At 51.2% G+C, this 21172-nt stretch overlaps 6 protein-coding genes across 6 annotated transcripts; 3 read left to right on the top strand and 3 right to left on the bottom strand.

The window, feature by feature from the left end:
* Nucleotides 1-1414: 1414 nt before the first annotated feature.
* Nucleotides 1415-1845, top strand: BDQ94DRAFT_168633 (cytochrome b5-like heme/steroid binding domain-containing protein; the record flags this gene model as incomplete). The annotated part of the gene is made up of 2 exons (XM_026771113.1): nt 1415-1591; nt 1768-1845. 2 exons carry the CDS (start codon nt 1415-1417, stop codon nt 1843-1845), a joined length of 255 nt encoding a protein of 84 aa, XP_026628659.1.
* Nucleotides 1761-6103, bottom strand: BDQ94DRAFT_186385 (putative nuclear migration protein; the record flags this gene model as incomplete). Its single annotated transcript, XM_026775135.1, has 2 exons — nt 1761-3019; nt 3079-6103. 2 exons carry the CDS (start codon nt 6101-6103, stop codon nt 2202-2204), a joined length of 3843 nt encoding a protein of 1280 aa, XP_026628658.1. The 3' UTR covers nt 1761-2201.
* Nucleotides 6104-6780: 677 nt separating this feature from the next.
* Nucleotides 6781-7382, bottom strand: BDQ94DRAFT_139978 (uncharacterized protein). Its single transcript, XM_026765532.1, has 2 exons — nt 7277-7382; nt 6781-6915 (listed from the first exon to the last, which is right to left on the bottom strand). The coding sequence occupies exons 1-2, from the start codon at nt 7325-7327 to the stop codon at nt 6793-6795; spliced, it is 174 nt and encodes a 57-aa protein (XP_026628657.1). The 5' UTR covers nt 7328-7382; the 3' UTR covers nt 6781-6792.
* A 2974-nt stretch (nt 7383-10356) lies between these two features.
* BDQ94DRAFT_158356 (haloacid dehalogenase) lies at nt 10357-12669 on the top strand (the record flags this gene model as incomplete). The annotated part of the gene is made up of 3 exons (XM_026768939.1): nt 10357-11121; nt 11631-12515; nt 12568-12669. The coding sequence occupies 3 exons, from the start codon at nt 10357-10359 to the stop codon at nt 12667-12669; spliced, it is 1752 nt and encodes a 583-aa protein (XP_026628656.1).
* Nucleotides 12670-18773: 6104 nt separating this feature from the next.
* Nucleotides 18774-19858, top strand: rasB (Ras small monomeric GTPase RasB). Its single transcript, XM_026763946.1, has 2 exons — nt 18774-19040; nt 19113-19858. The coding sequence occupies exons 1-2, from the start codon at nt 18963-18965 to the stop codon at nt 19758-19760; spliced, it is 726 nt and encodes a 241-aa protein (XP_026628655.1). The 5' UTR covers nt 18774-18962; the 3' UTR covers nt 19761-19858.
* BDQ94DRAFT_130380 (uncharacterized protein) lies at nt 19858-20692 on the bottom strand. Its single transcript, XM_026763945.1, has one exon. The coding sequence runs from the start codon at nt 20559-20561 to the stop codon at nt 19956-19958; it is 606 nt and encodes a 201-aa protein (XP_026628654.1). The 5' UTR covers nt 20562-20692; the 3' UTR covers nt 19858-19955.
* Nucleotides 20693-21172: the final 480 nt, after the last annotated feature.

The following is a 21172-nucleotide window of genomic DNA, read 5'->3' as shown; positions in this document are numbered from 1 at the left end:
TCTACACCAAGTGGGCATACTACAATGAGTTGGAGGAAAGCACGACTCCCGAGATCCAGCGGACCAATCTGAGCAGTGTCATCTTGATGCTGAAGTCCCTGGGGATCGACCAGCTGCTGGACTTCGACTTCATGGACCCTCCTCCGGCGGAGACCATCATTCGTGCGCTGGAGCAGCTGTATGCGTTGGGGGCTCTGAACGATCGAGGCGAGCTGACAAAGATTGGGCGACAGATGGCCGAATTCCCAACAGATCCCATGCTGGCCAAGGCGATTCTAGCAGCCGATAAATACGGCTGTGTGGAAGAAGTGTTGTCTATCGTGTCGATGCTGGGCGAGGCGAGCGCGCTCTTCTTCCGACCCAAGGACAAGAAGATTCACGCGGACAGCGCGCGGAATCGCTTCACCATTAAAGATGGCGGCGACCATCTCACGCTGCTCAATATCTGGAACCAATGGGTCGACTCCGACTTCAGCTATGTCTGGGCCAAGGAAAACTTCCTCCAGCAGCGGAGTCTGACGAGAGCGCGCGATGTCCGCGACCAGCTCGCGAAGCTATGTGATCGCGTCGAGGTGTCCGTGAGCACGTGCGGCTCCAACAATATGCAGCCGATTCAGAAGGCCATCACAGCCGGATTCTTCCCGAACGCGGCACGACTGCAGCGAGGCGGCGACAGCTATCGCACAGTTAAGAATGGACAGACGGTTTACCTCCACCCGTCGAGCACGCTGTTCGAAGTCAACCCGCGGTGGGTGATTTACTTCGAGCTGGTGCTGACCAGCAAGGAGTATATGCGCAGCAACATGCCATTGCAGGCGGAGTGGCTGGTCGAGGTGGCGCCACACTATTACAAGAAGAAGGATCTGGAGACGCTGGGGTTGGAGAAGAAGATGGCGAAGGGGCAGGGGGCGGCAGGCGAAAAGAGTCGGAATTGAGGATGTGAGAGAATATAGTAGAACTACTCTTTACAGATGTTGATACCAAATGAACAGCTAACAAACCATGTGTATGTATGTATGTATGTATGTAGATCTACTTACCTATTTCCCAAGTATCTGTCCCATAATAATTAGGCAATCGAGTACTCCGCACATTCCAAAGCAAGTAGTGCGCAGAATGACCCAATCACAACTCGCGGATTGCAACACGCGACAAACCGACCGCGGCTTTTCCTCCCCCAAACAAACCTCGGCATCTTCGCATCACCTCCGCCCGCGCCGCCAACTTAAACCACCCAACTTTCCGACCCCGGATTCCAGATTCCAGAACTATCCACTTACCAGCAATCACTGTTATTCAACATCCACTACCACCACCGCTACCTCCTTTATCCTTCCCACCAAACAATCAAACAACAATAACAAAGAAAACAAAAAGGCATAGCGATAGCGATAAGAGAAAGGGTTTATTAAAAATGTCCCAAACATTCACCCCCGCCGACGTATCCACCCACAACAATCCCGACAAGGGAATGTACATCATCATCGACAACAGCGTCTACGACGTCACCAAGTTCGTCGATGAGCATCCTGGTGGCGCGAAGATTCTGAAAAGAGTAGCGGGAAAGGATGCCTCGAAACAGTTTTGGAAGGTGGGTGTTGCTTTAATCCCGTTTGTGTCTTTACTATCATGATTATTATATGCACCTTATGTACCTAGCTCATCTGGCTATGCGGTTATCTTTCTATTGTTGTTTTTCATATAGCGACCTTGTTTGATGGTATGGTGCATTATAGTGCTAACTACTTTGTCTTACTCTTCTTCTAGTATCACAATGAAGGCGTGCTGAAGAAATATACGCCCAAGTTGAAGATTGGGGAGGTCAAGGAGGCGGCGAAGTTGTGAGATCTGAGGGGGTTTTGTCTATCTGTCTTGTTGAAATAGGGATCTTTGCTGTTGGAGAATTTAAACTCGGTCACCCATATACACTTTAGATGTCGCGATGCTGCTGCTGCTGCTGCTTGGAAAGGCGAGACTGATGGTTCAAACAGTCCCTAGACCGTCAATTACTAATAACATTAGACAATAAGCTAAATAGCTAACTACTATTCCCGCCAATATAACGAACGGAGCAAAGAGTGGTATCCATAACCGGCGAGCACTTGTCTCAAAGTGCCTGATAAATCCAAAATACAGATAACTATAGCAGCCACTTAAAATCATGTGGGCTTTAATATGCTTTCTAATTTGGGCCTGCCCTTTCAGAATTCCCCGAATGGATCATGCCGGAGGTTCCCGCGGCCCTCTGCGTAGGGCGAGTCCAGCTCTTGATTCGCGCTCCAGGCGCTCGACGCCTTTCGGCTGTGTCGCGCAGACCGCGGGCCTTTGTATCCGTTTGTTTGGTCAATGAACGCCTCCATGCGGACCGTGCCGATCGCGTCGAAAAAGTTGCCCGTCCGCACACTGGTTTCAGACGTGCGGCGACTGACGCTGGCCAGGCTGCCGTTGGCGTATGGCACTGCAGGGCCGTAGATGTCCGAGGAGCCGCGCGTCGACGCCACTGAGGGCATCGTACCCTGGCTCGAGAAGCTTCGGATGATGGGTATGCGGGGAGAAGTGTTGCTGCGCTTACGCGCATGATTCGAGAACCGTGGCACTGTCGGCGGGTCTGCAGCATCCATTGACTCGGCGGATTCTAATGCAGGCGGTAGTTCAGGCACAGGCTCTGGGTGACTGAGAAGGGATCGTTTTCCCTTGGGCCGCGGGCGTGGGCGGCCCTTGGCGATTCGAATAGAGTCCCGGATTGGGTTACGGCGCAGAGTGGCCGCGTGGGTAGGTGATGCGAGTTCCTCCCGCGGGACTGGAGGTAGGGAATCTAGGTCATGGAGACCCATGGACGAGTGACTCAGGAACGACAGTGCAGTCAGCCAGACATAGTGCCGCTCAATGCTCGAGGCAGTGAATTTGAGGGCACGTTGAGGCGTTAAGATGAGAATCGACCGATTGAACTGGTTTTGAGGGTTGAAGCCTTTAGGTAGCGGATTGTCATCCTTGACGTCAAGGACGGATTGGATAATCACTAGTTTAGGGTCAGCATGGATACACCAAGGCCAAAATAAAATGAGAACAATGACTTACATTTCCTACCGCTCTTACCCAACAGGGCTGGCCCGCTGGTTGGTTGTTTGCTGCTCCACATGACTGCCCGCTCATACGGCGCCAGCCAGACCCATCGCTTGTGTCTTGCGCCGCTGTTGGTGATATTTGCAGATACCTCGTCCGCATTCCGCCCATCCCAATTGTCCTTCGGCTCGCCGACACCCCCAAACGACCTCCGTCTCCGAATGTACTTGTACATCCACTCCCCGACCATGGTCTGTGCAATCGCGTCAACAACGCTGGTGGGTTGGACAATGGTGGCCGTGGAGTCCTGCCGTCCGTGTGCAAAGGGGCGGGACGCTGTCGGCGGGCGAGTCGGGCCCCTTTGCACAGCTCGTTTAGCCGGAGGTGCAGTGACGTCGTCGTAGGGAAGGGGTGGATGCTGGGGACTGTCTGGCCCGCAGGACGATGAGGACATGGTTGGCGACGAGCGGCTCCCGGGACGATCATGCGGCTCTACATGCGACATGGCAGCCGCAGATCGAACTCGGCGCAAAGTCGGCCGCCGAACAATAGGCGGTCTCCCTCGGTCTGAGAAATTGCGAGGGTTGGACGGTGTTGGACTCTGCCGTCCGTCGCTCCCTCCAGGGAATTTTCTGGAACTGAACCGCATCGGCACAGGAATAGGAGGTGCAATGGCATGGGCACCATTACCACTCTCCATACTCGGCTCGCTGGGGCTTCGCTCGCGAGGTTTCTGATGCGCTGCTGCCCCGTTGGAGATTATGGCTGTTTTACGGATATCCTGCTGTCTTGCGCCGGAAGCTCCAAGGGCGAAACGCTGAGTCCACGAAGACGGTCCGACTACCTCCTTGGAGCCTCGGTCAATTGCTGATTCTGCCAAATCAGCTTCGGCTTCTCGCAGATGCTCGTCAATTTCCGGAAGAGGAGACTCGTCCAAGCTAGGACGTCCTTGGGTGGAGACAAGCTTGCCTCTCTTCAAAGTATACGACGCAAATGGCCGGTTCAAGAAATCATCGTCGGTGAAGACGTCCCTAGGCTGCGCAGAGGTTTCTTCATCGCTCGCTTGATCGAAACCAGCAAAGAGGCTACTCGATCGTAGAGGCCGCTTGTGTTCTGACTTGGATCCCTCCGAAAGCGGACCGTTGTCATTGTTTCCCGGGTAGGCTTGCACTGGCTCAGCTGCCTTGGTGCGTACAGATGCCTTGCTCTCCCGTTTCTTTGATCTCGGAGGAGGGGCATGGTACGGCTGAATAGGAGGATCCTGAGTATCTTCGCGCAGTGGGAGATCGGGTATCGCTGACGGGAGTAGACTGGCCGGTAACTTGACAGGCCTTTGGTCGATTCGAATCTCTTCCGTCTGGATACCAATGGTCCTACTGTCTATGCTCGGACTGAAATTGGCTTGGCAGGAAACGCTCTTGGTTTGAGGTGGGAGAACCACGCTCCCTCGGGGCGAAGGGGGCTCTGAGTGTGGTGGGTGTATTGCGATCATCGGGATATCAATTTCGGGCGACTCCATGTCGGTTGGCGACGCACTGACTCCCTTGTCATCCGTCTGTGTGACGGGTGTCTGCACCGTCTGTACTGACACAGACACCATCGGTGTCACCTCTGGGACTGGCTGCGGTGTCTCGTCCAGTTTAGGAGTCCATGGGGGAGTGGGAAGGTCTTCGACAGTTTGACAGGAAGCCGAAACCATATCGATTGTAAGCGCCGATGTGCCACTGTCTTTACCCTGATAGTGGTTGGTGATTTTGCTATCACGGCGCTCTGTAGTCTGCTCCACGGACGGTGGTTCCGGTTTTGATGGTGACACGGGCGATGGAGGAGGTGAATACTGGATGCCTGTGTCGCAGTACACAGAGGGTGTTGTGGACATTTTCAAAGGGCTACTGGGTTCCGAGCCCCCATCAGCCTTGAATCCATAGCCATCTGCACTGGTCAGAGAAAGACCGAGGATTTTTCTCGCCTTTGCGCCCATGCTCATTGTGCGAGAAAGCTGCGAGTGAACGGAAGCCGGCCGTTCTTCTGGAAGTGCCTCGGGCGACTCTGGTACAAAGTCGGCTTCAAAGGACTCGAACTCGTCTTCCTCGTCAAATGCCAGTTCTTGGGCCAAACTCAGCCCTTCGCTCTTAAGACCCTGAATGGTGGCTACACTCGCGACGGAATACCGCACGTTGTGATAGTCAGTCTCATCGATGCTGTCAGCACTCACACTTGTGATACTGGTCCGACGATGCCCTTGACTGCTTCTTGAGTCAACACTTGCAGAGTCGCTGTCTTTCCCAGCTTCTACTAACGTTGCGGTCTGATCACGCCTCGAGTCATCGGCATCCTGGGCTGAATGAAACGAGCCAGCTGCTTGAGCAGCGGCTACCTCGCTCAACACAACCTTCAGGCGTCCTTCCACCACGTGGACTTTTCGTTCCAAGTTCCTCCGTTCGCCTTCCCAAGCATCTTTGTCTCGGTTCCAAAGCTGTGCTGTTCTCTCTACCTCCTCTTCACGGCTTCGTGCCTTCTTCTGAGCTTGTTCGAGCTTCTTACGGACATCCGTAATGTTCTCCAGGGCTTCATCACGCTCTCGTGCTAGCTCAGTGAGGGCGGACGAAGAGCCACCTTCCAGCAGCTGCAACTGATGCTTGAGCGAACGAGACTCCTTAGTGAACTTGACCAGGCGCTCAGTAAGACCTTCGTTCTCCGTTCGTGATTCGTCTAGACTCCGTTCGAGTATATCAATTGCCTTTGCTTTACCCTCCACGTCTCGACGCAGAGAAAGGATTTCGGAGACAAGTGAGGCATGTAGTGTAGGTGTAAAGCGCCGCGGATCTAGTGGCGATAGGTTGTCCTCGTCAGCAGTGTCCTCATAGTCGCTGCGAGCATCAGGCGAGAAATTCAGAATTGGTAGAGAATTAGGCGAAGACGACAGGCCGGGGGAGGAATCTGCGCGAATATGTATTGAAGGAGGTCTTTGTGGTGTTGCAGATGGCGTCGGGAATGCCCTCGAAGCCGGAGGGCTTGTGTAGACGGTCTCGGTGGCCATTGTGTGTGTATGCCCAGAGTCGATGGATGTTCGACAGCTCAACGCAATCCCCCAATTGCAATAGAGCAATCAAAGATCGTAGTACCGCGTCATGCGCTTTCCATGAGCTTTACATATGCTGTGCTCCTCGACGTCCCCAGCAAGGACCAGCTCGACTGGTCGAGGTCTGATTGTGCCAGCCGTTCGCCGCCAAAATCTATTGAAGCGTCGTGGCTACTAATCTTCCTGGCGGAAAAGTGTAGACCTGATCAGCACATGGTGTCTGCTTGGAGCGCCAAGGAAACGCGGTTGGAAATAGGGCTGGAGACCAGAAAAGGCATGCGGAAACAAGGATGGTACTTACGATCAAATCAAAGTTCAAGACCTGCCACCTTCACAATGCACAGGCTGGCTCGAGCTTGATAGGCGCGTCAATGCGAGTGAGTGTGCTAGGGAAGAGAGGCCAGTGAGGGGGGCAAAGTATGAACTGAGTCAAGGTCTCTCTCGACGCGGGGATGGGGAGGGGGGCAAGGATGTATGAAGGTAAACAGGATTGGAGGGCGATCAAGAAAGCAGCGGCGTCGCGAAATCGGACCCAAAATATTAGTTTTATTACCTGCCAGAGGCCGCGAAAGTCTAGACAAGAGATCTGAGGGGAAAGGGGAGATTGTTTGCCAGGCTACCCTTTAGTGAGTTGGAGCACACCGGGCTCAAGAGCTAAACTGGGCCTTGCACGAAAGAACCTTGTCCATGGGCCATACATCGGGCGGGGGACAGTTAGCGCAGTAAATGAGAGTGATAAAGGTAGGCCCATTCGACAGCGGAGTAATTGTCTGCCATAACCAGAGCAAACTAGCGCATTAGCTTCGTCCAGGGGTGTTCGTTAGGGGGAAGATGGGGGGAACCGAAGGCCAACTCCACGCACCCAATGACTAGTGAGGAGAGAAACCACCGAACGACCGACTCCACTAGAGCTTGCCACAGCTGGGCTCGAGGATCCCGATCCAATAGGCAAGTGATAGAGGATGTGTCTGACAGTGCGACGGATCGGCCGCCGCCATTGCAGATGAATGGCTGGTGACCAGCGGACTGGTAACAGCCAAACCCTCGTCGGTGGAAAAGCATAGCCAATGAAAGACAACAGCTGAGAAGGAAATAATGAAATGTAATAAAAATAACAAAGGGTAGTAGTACCTGTCTACAGTAGGAAAAGGGACTCGAGTCGAATCTGAAACAAGGCGACATGCATTGATCCTAGCACACCGCGGGAACAGGGGATGGCAAACGCGAAAGCGAGGGGGGGCAAAGAGAAAAAAAGAAAAAAAAATATTATAATAATACTAATAAATACAATCAAAAGGAGGATGGTAGGCTGAAGATCGTCCCGACGTACTTTGTACTTCTTGCGCAAATCCGATGAGAGTATCCGATGGGAGGGGGCAAGAAAATTCCAGCACGAAGTAGGAGAAAAAAAAATCCAATAAATAGAAATAAAATGGACATTAATACAGAGATAAGCCAATTAGACGAAAACGCAAAAGACCAAAAGACCAGGCTAAGGTAGACTAAAACGCGACCGAAGTCGACCAACACGGCCGGCACAAAGACTGCCGGGCGAAGGTCATTCAAAACAGCAGTTGAACTTGACGGCAGTTCGTGTCAATCACTAGTCGGGTCCACCGGTGGGCTCAAGGGGATCATCGCCTCTCCTCTATTTCGATCCTGCGCCTGTTGGTTGGTGAGATTGCCTTAAATATGACTTCTCTTCGAGGGCTAAGATATATTGGTAGCCTCGTTGCCATGTATCGGCTATACCGGGCCAGCGTCTTGATTGCGGATGTTGAATAGCCACCGGGATCAGTGAAGGCCAGCCTGCAGGGACTGATTCCAGCCGACGCGACATGGGTGTACTAGCCGTAGAAGAAAGTTTGTTGCATCTCCCCAATCGTATGATTGAAAGACGAGTGGGAAGCTTCAGGATACTATCTTGTTCAAAGCCACCAATGGATTTCCAACGAGCCCGTGCTCGATGTTTCAGAGTCCTTTCACCAGCCCCAGAAAAGGCTGCGCAACTTATATTTAGGAAAAAACCAACCCGTCACGTCCTGATGGAGTGCTTGTTACCCCCGATCTGCTATCAGACCCGGAGCGGACTCGGAGTTCCTTCATCAAGATGGTCGTCCCGGGAGTTGGTGGTTCAGTTGTCAAGGGCACCTAGTCCAACATTTGACATGTGAGAGGCGTTTAATTTCCGCGCTTTGTACTCCATACTACCTCTGTTCATTGATTCTTGAACCCAATACGAACCAGAAGGGGTGCACGAGAGGAACAGCCGGGAAGGATCCTTGGGTGCTTCCGTTCAGCTTAGCTCCCCACTTATCATTTCCACCGTTCCCTGGTTCAGGACCACCTTGGGAGACGGCCCGGCGCTCAACTTTTGGGTAGTGTCTCCAGTCCGGAAATTACATACTAGGGAGGCGGGGAGATTGGATGGATGACCCTTTGCAGGCGTCCTTGCTGTTGGCAGCCTCCGAGGGAAAACGTCTCCCCTCGTGATAACTTCTGCGTCGACGGACGGGATGAATACTAAATTCACCTTTCCTGTCATCAAATCATCACGGACCTCTCGGGTGGATATGTATTCATATCGAATTCATTTAATGGCTTGGCGACCATCACTGTTTGCCGGTCTGCGATCAATTTTCGCGCGCGGTCCGTGTGACGCAAGGCGATGATGTGCGTTAGATCATAATGGAATGGAGCAAAAAGGATTTGTCGCCAGCTAGATAGTAGACTATCTATCTAGTTATCAATCCGGTATTGCTCAGCCAAATCAGCATCCGACTTTCGTCCCTGGCTCAATTAAGAGAACGTGAGCAGTTACGTACCAAAGCCAATTGGCTTGCAGTCTAATCGGCCGTAGTCTGCGCCGGCTTCAAGCTTGGCGACCCACGCGGCAAGACGGACTGGATTTTGCGCCTTCCGGCCTTCGTCTCAGGGGTAAACCGGACCTGACAGGTCGGCCGTGCGTTACCTGAACGGCTGTGCAGGCTGCAGCTGAGAAGTAGACAGGGATCGTACTTAGACAGTTCATACTAGATCACAGTATGGAGTATACAATAATAAATATAACGCTAGTATTAATATCCTAGTGACTCGTTAATACCTCGCCGGAGGATATCCGCGGTTGGTCTGGACTGGTCCGGCTGGTGTCTCGGATGTCGTCGCGTCGCTCCAGAGAGCACCAGGATCAACTATCATGGTACTAACCACGCATCCCGAGAGAGGCGATCACATAGATAGTGTCTTCCTGGCTGAACTAGGGGACCAAAGAGACCTCCTTGGCGCAGCCGACGAGAGTCGTTACTCCGGTCTTAGACAGACCAAGATCCCGCCGTTTGAAGGATCATCGGGCTGCAGCTGTCATTATCCAGGAAAGGATAACCAAAAGACGCCCTGGTCAGCCAACGGTGAACGTTCAATGCAGGGCTAGCGATGCGCGGACCTTCAGTGAGACGTAACCCCGTACTTTCCTGCCTATTAACCTGAAGCAGCGATGGAAGGTGATAATGTGATAGATCCAGGGATCACCGCAGCTTGTGGGGTGGGGGAATCTCATGTAATATATTGTCTTTGCCTTTCCCGTCTCTGTACAATCGTGTTATATCAGCCAGTCGGGAGTCTAATCCGAACTCTGAGCGGCAAGTAACCAAAGTCTCGTCATTATTCGAGCACGGGACAGAGCGGATGGGGTAGAGAGCAGAGAAAGAATAGTTCATGTGAGAGATGAGAGGGAGAGGGTGAGAGAGAGCAAAGGTTGATCGTTTTGCATGCTTTGCATCGCCAGAACTCCTGGCTGATGTTTCTGCCGGTGCACGCTTTGTTCGCCTTCGCCATTCTTTCCCCTCATGATTCCATTATCGCTCGATTTCCTCTCTCCTCTCTCTTTGAGTGTGGGATTCATATATCTAGATAGGCTAGATGAATAACCAGAGCCCTGATATTACCAGCAGGTTGTTGCTTTGACCTGGTTGGCGCCTTTGGAAATCCCCTGCTACACTGTGCATATCTCACAGACCCGCGAAGTACCGCTATAGGGACGCATCGCCTCCGTACCCCTGTACACACACTGGCCAAGGTTCAAAGCTCTAAATTTACATCCCGACAGACAGGCACCTTCAGTGGCGTTGTGCAATACGGAACGCGGACAGTGACACCCGAACCTTGCATCAGCCAGATAGGTACGCCACACGAGTCAAATCTTACATCCCATCATGTCGATCAGCCCACTCCCAAAGGCACTATTCTTTGACGTCTTTGGCACCGTCGTGGAGTGGCGCTCCTGCGTTACTCAGGCCCTGATGAAAGCGGCTGAGAATGCTCTGCTTGATCCTGGGAAGCAGCTCCCAGCGGACGTCCGCGCACGGGTACAGGCCACGACCTCTGAGGACTGGCAGGCCATTGCGGAAGAATGGCGCGCGTCCTATGGCCGGTTTACGAAGAACTTTGATTCAACATCGACGTTCGTATCGGTGGATGAACATCATTACAGCTCTATTAAGCAGCTGCTCCACCAGAGAGGTCTCCACGACATACTCTCTGATGAAGAGCGATGGGACCTTGCACTCTGTTGGCATCGGCTCGAGCCTTGGTCGGACTCGGTCGAAGGCTTAGAGCTGTTGAACCGCCGGTTCCAGACTTGCACTCTGTCGAACGGCAATGTGTCTCTTCTAGAAGATCTTTTGAAGTATGGGTCATTGCCATTCATGAACGTGGCCAGCGCTGAGCACTTCGGAGCCTATAAGCCCGCCCTTCGAGCGTACCATGGAGCAGCCGAGCGGTTCGGCTTGGATCCCAGTGAGTGTGGTATGGTAGCAGCGCATTTGTACGATCTCAAAGCGGCAAAGAAAGCAGGCTTTATGACAATCTACGTCGAACGGCCCCAGGAGGAGAGCTTCACCGCTGAACAGATTGCCGAAGCCAAACAGGAGGGTTTTGTCGACCTGTGGCTCGAGCATGGCTACAGCGGTCTAATTGGGGTGGCTGAGCGACTTGGTATTCTGAAGGAAACCAGGCCGTAGGATTGAATTGTGTGTCTGGGCGCTTCTTTTGCACGTCATTTATCGAGCATAAGGTGGCGCAGAAGCATCTGCAGCACCCGATGAATCGTCTGGAGCATCCTTTTTGATGATGCGGTCCTTTCTGTCCTTAATTCCAGGCATTAGCATATCCTCCCAGCACGCTCGCTTTAGGAATGACGATAGCTCAATATTCGGTTAACTTCTCCAAGCTCCGCCCCGCATCATAAGATGGCATCATCGCGGCGATTTGTCAGCGCCCGGGCCTCAGGCTGTGTATAAGTAATTAAAAATTGACTGACAGCTTGGACTGTGAGACTGTAGGTAGTGCACTCATCTTCTGGTGCTACTCGACGTATCATTTATTTTGTCGACTTTGAATTGATTCAGTTATTAGCAATATGGCGGAACAGGTATAGATCATCTCTGCCTGAATTCGTCAAGAACATAGGTCAGCTAAGTTGTAACAGGAATCCAAAGTGCATGGCCATGCCGATGCAGACGGTCACTTCCGGCGCAAGGAGTCCGCCTTCCGCTCGACCGTATCTTCGGATCCTGATGCGGAATTTCCTGCTGAAAAGGACCGCTATGTCTTGTACCTGACCTACGGATGTCCGTGGGCGCATCGTACTAACCTGGTTCGATCTCTCAAGGGCCTAGAGGATATCATCCAGCTCGTGGTTTTGGACCCCGAGCTGGGGCCCGAAGGTTGGTTCTTTTCTGGCCGATGGGGGTCCGCTGAAAAAGATCCCTTGTATGGGTTCACAAAGTTGAGCCAATTCTATTTTAAGGCCGAGCCGGACTATGAAGGGCGCTATACCGTTCCGATGCTCTGGGATAAGAGAAAGGAAACGATCGTGAACAACGAGAGTGCCGAGATCATCAGAATGCTTTACACAGAGTTCGACCAACTTCTGCCGGAGGAGCTGCGTGAGGCCAACCGGCCTGGAGGGGGTTTCTACCCGGCACATCTGAGGTCAGAGATTGACGCAATGAATGAGTGGGTGTATCACAAGATTAACAATGGAGTGTACAAAACCGGATTCGCCACAACGCAGGAGGCTTATGACGCGAATGTGTATCCACTGTTCGAGGCCCTGGACCGCGTTGAGCAGCACCTGGCACATCCAGGCCATCAGCCATACCTGTTTGGGGAGAATATCACGGAGGCGGACATTCGACTGTACACAACCATTTGTCGGTTCGATGTAGCCTACTACCTGATCTTCCGCTGCAACCTCAAGATGATCCGGCATGATTATCCGCTGATCGACCGTTGGTATCGACGGCTGTACCATGATGAAACGCAGCGTACCCGAGGCGGAGCATTCAAGAAGACCACCTTCTTTGGCATAGTACGTGAACCGTTATAGTCGGAAGGTGGCATTCGCTAACAATCTTGGGCAGTACAAATTCGGCTACCTGAAGGCGCTAGGGAAGCGATCGGGCAGCACTCAGACGATCATTCCGGCTGGTCCATTCCCGGACATCCTGCCCCTCGAGGCGTAGTGGATAGTAATGATCACCAGTGGCGTGTGGATAGATTTGCACGGATATCGGGCATCTCTGTTCGCATGAAATGAGTTGGGATGTTATCAACCTGGCATTGCTCGAAAAATGTGGGCTGAATGTGATCGTTGCGACGCACAGAGCATGTCCTGGTTCCCATTTTGCTCGTTCCTTCCTTAGCTTAGTGAGAATTGAGGACAGAATGCACGACTAGGCTTCCCATGACTGCTTCACGCAACAGCCACTCTGTCAATACCGGCGACCGTTAACCTAAGGACACTGGTCACTCAGTATGAGTAAAGGAGGTATGCGGTCACTTCGTAACTACCGGTCGGCTTATTAGACTTCAAGACCGTAATTAGACTTTGCTAGTCAGGACGGCGACGGCAGTCGAGGGGGGCAGATGAGGGACCATCTAACGAGGAGAGGCAATTGAAGCCGGGGAGACGTGTCTAACACAGAAAAGACCTCGCAGACTATCCGCATCTCCCGAGGCACGATGCCTGACTAGAGCATGGTCTACTTCCTAGACTGCCTTGGCAAAAGCTGTTCGGTCAAAATGCCCAATCCGGGTCTGGACAGGATTGCCAGGCACGAGGCTGTTTCAAAGATCGGTCGGGATGACTTCGAAGATCAGTTTCATCTGCTCGAAGACTACTATGCTCCCATTTTCGTTGTCGACATGCGAGATGATGATGGGATAATGAATGAGTGAAGGAAGGGGGAGGGTAGTGGGTGGCCTCGGCACATTCTTATCGTAGAACTCCCCGTCTTCGAGAAGTGGGTGGGAAGGAAGAAACCTAGAATGCGTCTAGAAGAAACTAGATATCCGCGACAATTTCCCTTCTCCTGCGGAGGTCCTTTCAGGGGGTTCGAACTATATTACTCGCTTGTATGGAGAAGTAGGATATGTGGCGGAATCCACTTCACCATCCAGAGGAGACGGATGGGGGATTTAGTGGGTTTGAATGAGACTCTGAACATGAGTTATGGTTTCTCGGGGAAATTCAGACAATAGGAAAAATAGTACACCTGTCGCTGACGGGGGAATGAAGGGAAACGACCAAGGCCGGCTGCTGGTAGATATTAGGAAGTGGAAGCTGTCAGGATGCACGGGGATCCAAAGCCATGTGCAAAGTGGGCAGGTTACCCAGTAAATAGTCGATACTAATCACTAGCCGGTAATTAGTGACCCAGGCAGGTGGGACGCCCTTTTCCTCCCCCCTCTCTCTTCCTCTTTTGCTGCTGCTGTCCGTCCCCCCCTGATCCGTTCGCATGCTTGGCCATGGATGTTGGAGTGTTTCTCTAGCAACCAGGTCCACCATAATCCCCCAAGCAGCAAGCTGCATGCGCCGGTTCAAATTCATGCATGATCGGTGGAAATCCAGATACTAGATGTATAGATAGATGCATGTCCTTCATGGGGTGCATGCAAGTCATGCAGCCGGTGGCTCTAGGCTGGCCGATGGGGAGGAAGGGAAGTAAAACGCACTGGCGGTCATACTATGTATGGTATTGCCGCTCTTGAAGTAGGGGTCCTCGGCCGGCTTCCTACACAATGACTACCACTGTTGGTGAGTTATTAAGCATTTCATGGGGGGAAGAGGTTGAGAAACAAAAAAAAAAAAAAAAAAACAAAGAACGTTAACTCAAGAATTACCCATTACTCATAGCTTTCCTGACTGGAGCAATTACGGAGCATGAATCTGACCTGTTCCGGACTAGCCGGCCGTCCATCCACCGTTGAAAAGACGTGCGAGTCAGTTTTGATTGTGATGGGACGAAGACTAAGCCGGTAGCGTCGGCTACGATTGAGAGACACACCAATGAAGGGAACGGGCATCCCGTCGGTGTCAGAATTTTCTTTGAGATTACCTATCATGAAGATGACGATGTCCGGCGATTCAGTGGAAATAAAGACCGATGGAACACTACTTCCCCGAGCAAGGTACATTCTGGACCACGGGCCGCCGTCCAGTAGATACCACGCAGTACTAGTAGGTAGCAGTACTAGTAATCTAGTAGTCCCCGAGAGCTACTTTAGCCACCCACGTGGAAGGAAACGGGGCCGGGATATTACTCGCGATGCTATTTAAAATGATGGATGGCTTCAGAGTCCCAGGGGATAGGACACATCACGATGGGTTCGCGTTCCTGGTGGATTCGTCGTTGATTAATTCATATTAAATTAGGTGTCAACAACGGTTGGAAACCCCCGAGAAGGAAGGTGCATAACGGATAGATAGCACACAGTAAGCGGGCTTCTGCTTGTGAGGGAACAATAATGCCTAGTTGTGTGGTAGTGTGTGTGGTTATCCAGGGGATTCATTATTTTCTTGTTGGGTTTACAGTATGTCCCCCTCCGAACGGAAAAGCCCAACCCTGTCACACTCGCGGTAAACCAAAACGGGTAACTAATGTGAGAATCAAGTACAGGCCAACAAGTTCTTCTCCAAAACATCGCGCCTATAATGTGGCTTGGTAAGAGTTCGTCTGCTCTCACTCCGGTCAACCGGATGTGTTTCTTTCTCTCCCTCACTCACCTTCACCTTGGCACTCTCGATGGGATGGCAGTGATCGAGGACTGACTGGGTGCGTCGCTGTAGGCAGTAAGTAAGCTGTAGCTCGAAGGAAGGGAACGGAGGTCCAACTTGCGCTATGGCCCGGCCCGATACTTGATCTGTACCTCCAACGATAGTAGAAGGTCACCCAACAGACACCTAGCAAGTACAGAATACGCTGTTAGCTATAATGTTTCATAACGTCTTCGATGTTTGAGAGGTCAGCGTTACTAGAGATTTGGGCCTTCAAGGTCAATGGCACATGCATTACTGTGCTACCTTGAACGGTTGATCTCTCCTAACCTATTTAGTCCTTCTCAAGGGGCGAACAAATCTAGCTCATGATCGGTGATCTTTTGCTTCCGATACATCTCCCTATGCTGCAAATGCAATAGGGGGAGGGATGATGTCTTCCCCTCTCCACTAGAATGTCTCTAGGGATTTCCCAACTTTCCCAACCTCAAACTTAGACTGACCGGAAGACGATTTGTCAAACGTCATATACCGCGGCGATGGAGACTTCTGTTCTACTGAGCTAGCCCCTTTTCGTTGTTCGAGAACTCTACTAGTCTTCTACCAAGTTGGGGATTATCTACCTATATTCACGAGCCTGTTACTGGTGAAGATCAAGGTTAACTCCCCAATAGTGTGCAAATAATGACTAATGGAATACTTGTAACTCACTAGCAATGTCCGAGGTCGTTGAGTTTTCCATCCCTCTTCTAGTTGGCATGCAATGACAGTACGCATCCAAGTACACTGGCTCTTGGGCAGATCTGTTGCACTTTTTCGAAATCCCGATAATCAGGAAGATTGATGTTAGTCCGGTTCCCCAGGGGAGAGAGGGGGGCGCGGAATGTTCTTTCCTTCTCCCCGTCGCACTTAAGTGGAACTTGCGACTCTTAGGGCATCGTCAACCGTGAAAATCCTCCTGCTACACGGGATGGATGGGTCTTCATGGGCCTACATCGGTCCATACAGACGAGTGGCTTGCTCCATAAGGCGTCATATCGAGCACTGCCTTTCTGGTCCCTTGGTAGAACTTCGGGCAGTTCACCTGGTGGCGCAAAAAGGTTCATTTCACCAGTAGACAATTTTACTCGCTTGTGCAAAACGTGAGCGAGTGTGGTATGGTTTGTCTTCTATCCATTGCGGGTAAAATGATGGCACCACATGCGCATTGGGTTGCTCTTTGCATCAGACGAATGACTGTTCCTGAATCCCTCCGTGATAGGGACACTCAGAGCTAATTATGTATTCATTCCTGACTCCTGATACAATCTGCAATCGGGACCAATACCATTTATTACCAGTTACCATGCCTGTTCTGACTTCTGTCTGTTGTGGGGAGCCAGCCTTGAACTTAGTGTTTCCATGCACCCACTTCGTGTCTACCCGAAACCATCTCAAGACTGAACCTCAATTTGAATGCAACTTCTGTCCTCTAGGAAGCGGACAAATGAATCCAGGTGGGACAGGGACCGATTATGATGTAAAGCACGAGGCGTCGCAGGCAGCAAGCTTTAAGCTTGTCGTTTGTTGGGAAGTTTCTGTGTAGATACTAGATAGACAAAACGCCGCATAGTAGTTCGTTCCTATGGGATTCTCAAGATTTCTTCCCAGTCATATACCCATGTCAGATAGTATGGTCTAGATTCTAGGTTGATCTCCGTATGGGCTGTCAAGTTCAAATTGGTTCCGAGAGCGCGTGGTCGGTACGGCAGCATGATCGGGACAGCAGAGGTTGGGTCAACTCCTTCAGTTCCCCAATCAAATTGGTCGAGAGTAATTTATTTGAGAATCTTCAACTCTACGCAGAACAAGAGTGGAAAAGAGAGAAATAGAGAGACAGAGAGAGAGAGAGAGAGAGAGAGAGAGAGAGAGAGAGAGAGAGAGAGAAGAGGGGGGTGTGTTGTGTACCTGAAAGTACCTGGTACCCACCAGGAGAACTTCCATACCAGGAAAAATGACCGTACCATACCATACCCTCCCACTTGTTTCCACAACCCCCCGTGGGTCTTGGTTGCAGCATTGTCCAGCTCCAAATTACTTACTTACCTTCCGATGGCACTCACTCACTCAACTGCCTTGAACTGCCCTTCTGTGACCTTTTTGACTCTCGTTCTCATCCACATCTTCCTCTTCCCCTCCTTCGGTCAGTTTACTTTACTTTACTTACTTCCACCCCCTCCTCCTCCTACTGCGACCTCCTCCCTTCTCTGATCTTCTCATTCCATCCATCTCGCCTACACCCTCAACTCATTCTTGCCTCTGCTTATTCTCTTCCCCCGTCACTTTTATGACCTTTCCTTCCAATCCCAACTCCATTCGTGTCCTGTCCAGTTAAATTGATTCTAGCAGAATCATTGACCCCGACCTGGCTCATCCATTGATTGATTTCCTCCTACTACTAAGTACTTACCTCTTGAAACCAAACCGCGGTTGTTGGTCTCCAGCAGGGCTCATCGTCTCCGCTACTTCATTATCTATTCTCTCTGTTTCCTAGTCATCCTTTTTTTACGCCCTTTCTTTTCTTTTTATTTATTTTTTTATTATATTTTATTCTTTCTCATTTTAATTTTCCCTTTCACCCTCTCCATACCATCCCCTCATCATCCTTCTATTATTTCTTTCTTTACTTCTTAGAATCCTTTCAATCCTCTTTTTTTCTCTCTTCCCCTCTCTCTATCTCTCTCTCTTTTCCAAATTCTTCAATTCCTCACTCTCTCGGGTACACCTCTCACTCTTCGGGACCTTAAAACTTGAACCATTCCCAAAACAACAACAATTGGGGGTTGCCCCTCTTCCGTCGAATCTTTTCCGGCCAAGCCTCTTTGGACCTCCCTTTAGGTCCTGCGCCTCTTCCCCTCCCCTCCCCCTCCACTCTCGTCAAACTCAGCATCGCAGAAAGAGTCACCCTTTTCGCAGCCTGCGGATACTTTCTCAGTACATCCGCTGGTGGCGATCATTGTCTGCGTCTCGCCCCTCACGTGGCAGAACTACCTTGAGGCAAACCTTCCTGTGTTTGGAAGCTCGGGCAAGCCCCGTTCATCTTATTTTCTTACGTTCACGCGGAGTTCCGGGCCAGCTCACTAAAATTGAACTCCGCCCGCTTGTGCCATTCTGCAGCTGTGGGTGGCCGCTTATTTGAGAGTCCTCGAGCCAAATCAAGAGGTCCTCCTTCACCACATTCTCTTCCCACCTTTGGTTGCTTTTCCCCCTCCATTGCTTCAAAGGTCGCAGTAACGCGAATTCGGCGACTTCTTGATCGCTCTTCGTTACCACCTTTCCCCTACCTCCTCCCCTTTCTCTCTCTCTCTCTCTCTCTCTCTCTCTCTCTCTCCCTTCTCTCCCTAATTTCCAGCCTTCTCCCACTGCGTTCTAGGTACGTAATATTCCCCCCTCCTCCTTATCTCCTCTGGCTGCTCCTGTCGCTCCCGGTGTGGACTGGTGAGCTTGGACTGGGGGTCCAAAGGCAATGGATTCCGGTGGCTAACCGCACTACCCAAATAGCCGTCCTCTTTAGGACCCCAGCGTTTCGCGAATCGAAACGCTCCGTTCCCGCGTCCGTGCTTACCGTGGAGCCTTCATAGATCTCTTTGCTTTTCTTTTCTTTCCCTCTCTTCCTCTTTCCACTCCTGTGGTCTTCTCCCACACCGGTTGTTCCCCAGTGACACACCCAATTATCTCTCAACCTATCGCTCTACCTTTCTGGTAGAATAATCAATCGCCATGTCGGGGAAAATGACGTTGTATAAATTGGTGGTGCTAGGGGATGGTGGTGTCGGAAAAACAGCCCTCACAATTCAGGTTAGCCCTTCACGTACCCGCCCGCACTGGTGTTCTGACAACTGATCTTTGGACCTTGGTCTTGCCCAACAGCTTTGTCTAAACCATTTCGTTGAGACCTACGATCCGACCATCGAAGACTCGTATCGTAAACAAGTCGTGATTGATCAACAGTCGTGCATGTTGGAAGTACTGGACACAGCAGGTCAAGAGGAATATACTGCGCTGAGAGACCAGTGGATCCGTGACGGCGAAGGGTTCGTTCTCGTCTACAGCATCACCTCGAGAGCTTCTTTCTCCCGCATACAGAAATTCTACAATCAGATCAAGATGGTCAAGGAATCGGCCAACTCCGGATCGCCCTCGGGGGCCAGTTACTTGGGATCCCCGATTCACACGCCTTCAGGCCCCCCGCTTCCGGTGCCGGTCATGTTGGTTGGCAACAAAAGCGACAAAGCCGTTGAGCGCGCGGTTTCAGCTCAGGAGGGGCAGGCGCTTGCCAAGGATCTCGGTTGCGAATTCGTCGAGGCCTCCGCGAAGAATTGCATCAATGTGGAGAAGGCATTTTACGACGTGGTCCGGATGTTGCGACAGCAGCGCCAGCAACAGCAAGGACGGTCTCAGGATAGACGAACGACCGGTTTGGGTGCCGGGCGTGATCCTGGTCCCGAGTATCCCAGATCATTTCGGCCCGACCGTACGGGAAGCCATCGCCGCCCGTTCAAGTGCACAATTCTGTGAATAGGTGGCTTTGCACGGCCCGTTCAGCTGGCTGATTTGATTTCCTTCCCGGTTCCTAGATGCTGGCCCCTGCTGCTCCTGCTGCCGCAAGAACTGCACACCTATATTTTTTCGATCAGTCGGTGATCTGATTGTCTTTCCGTATTCTTATTTCTTCTCTCCTCCCCCCCCATTTTACGTTTGCCCCTGGCCTCTCTATCTCATACTCTTGTTATATGGCCTCATGTGGGTCGGACCAGGGGCAGCATCTTCCCCACGTTCATACCGGCTGTCGACAATGCGCCGTCCAGCAGAATCTACGCAACGCGCAACTTTCGACCTGTTTATTGTTTTCGTTGACGTCTCGTCCTCTCGAACTCCATTCCTCGCAGATGCCCAACTCGAACAGATGCGAGGGCGAGCCAACGAATGTGCTTGATGCATGAACCATGCTTGTTTATTAATAGTATTATATGTGCCCGGGGGGTGAATTTTCTTTCGCGTCCATGGCAGGGTGTTTCGGCTACATTGGGGAATCTTATGTTTCAAGGGGCTGGGGATTCCGGAGCTGCTGGGACCATAGAACGATGCGCAATCTCTGTTCTTGTTTGCTTTGTTCCGTATTTTCTTTTTGATTTTGTTTGTTCGGCGCCCGTCGGCACAGCGCCCAGCCTTCTGCATATCTGGGTGGCGCATGAAGGGCCAGGAGGCAAGAGGGGCAGCTGGACGAGGCAGGCAATGGGGAGCGATGAGGGGCGGCGGTGGATGAAGGAGCGACTCGTGCGGTAGAGCGAGGATGGCAGTCGACCGTTTAGCAGGCATTGCGATATGATACCCTACGGCTGAGCTTTTGAGTTGTGAATTTCCGATGCATTTGGCATTACTACAAAAGAATCACAAAGATAAAAAAGTGAACCCTTGATAACCTAATATATTCTATTTCCGTCACTGGTGGATGTTGAGAGTAAATTTATCATAATGATTGGGTTCGCGTGCGGGGAAAGGCCCAAATAATGTACTTCTCTTTTGATGTGTTAACAACTATACTACTAGTAAGTACTACTGCCAGTCAGTCGGTCGGTCGGGTATTATTATATGATATATATATATATATATTTTTCCCTTTTTTATTTTTTATTTTAGTTTCCTCCTTTTTTTTTTCTGGAATTGGTAAGCAGAGCAATAGCTAATTGAATATATATATTTGCGTGTGTGTGTATATCAGATCATTGTATATGTGTCTTTCAATCGTTGTATGATGTCTCTACTTCACAGTAGTCACCTCCAGTTGAAGCCAGCTGACTAGTAGTGTTGATATCCCAATGTAGGCATCGAGTTATTATTTTTCTTTTTCTTTGAATACGAATTATGATCCCATGAGGTCGTGTTGACTAATGAGAGTTAATATCGCAAGAGTTCGGTTATCGCGTCTG

This window comes from Aspergillus welwitschiae, assembly GCF_003344945.1.
Source record: "Aspergillus welwitschiae strain CBS 139.54b unplaced genomic scaffold BDQ94scaffold_9, whole genome shotgun sequence".
Taxonomy (NCBI): domain Eukaryota; kingdom Fungi; phylum Ascomycota; class Eurotiomycetes; order Eurotiales; family Aspergillaceae; genus Aspergillus; species Aspergillus welwitschiae.
The sequence above is the reverse complement of the archived record's forward strand: the minus strand, read 5'-3'. Positions and strand labels throughout refer to the sequence as shown.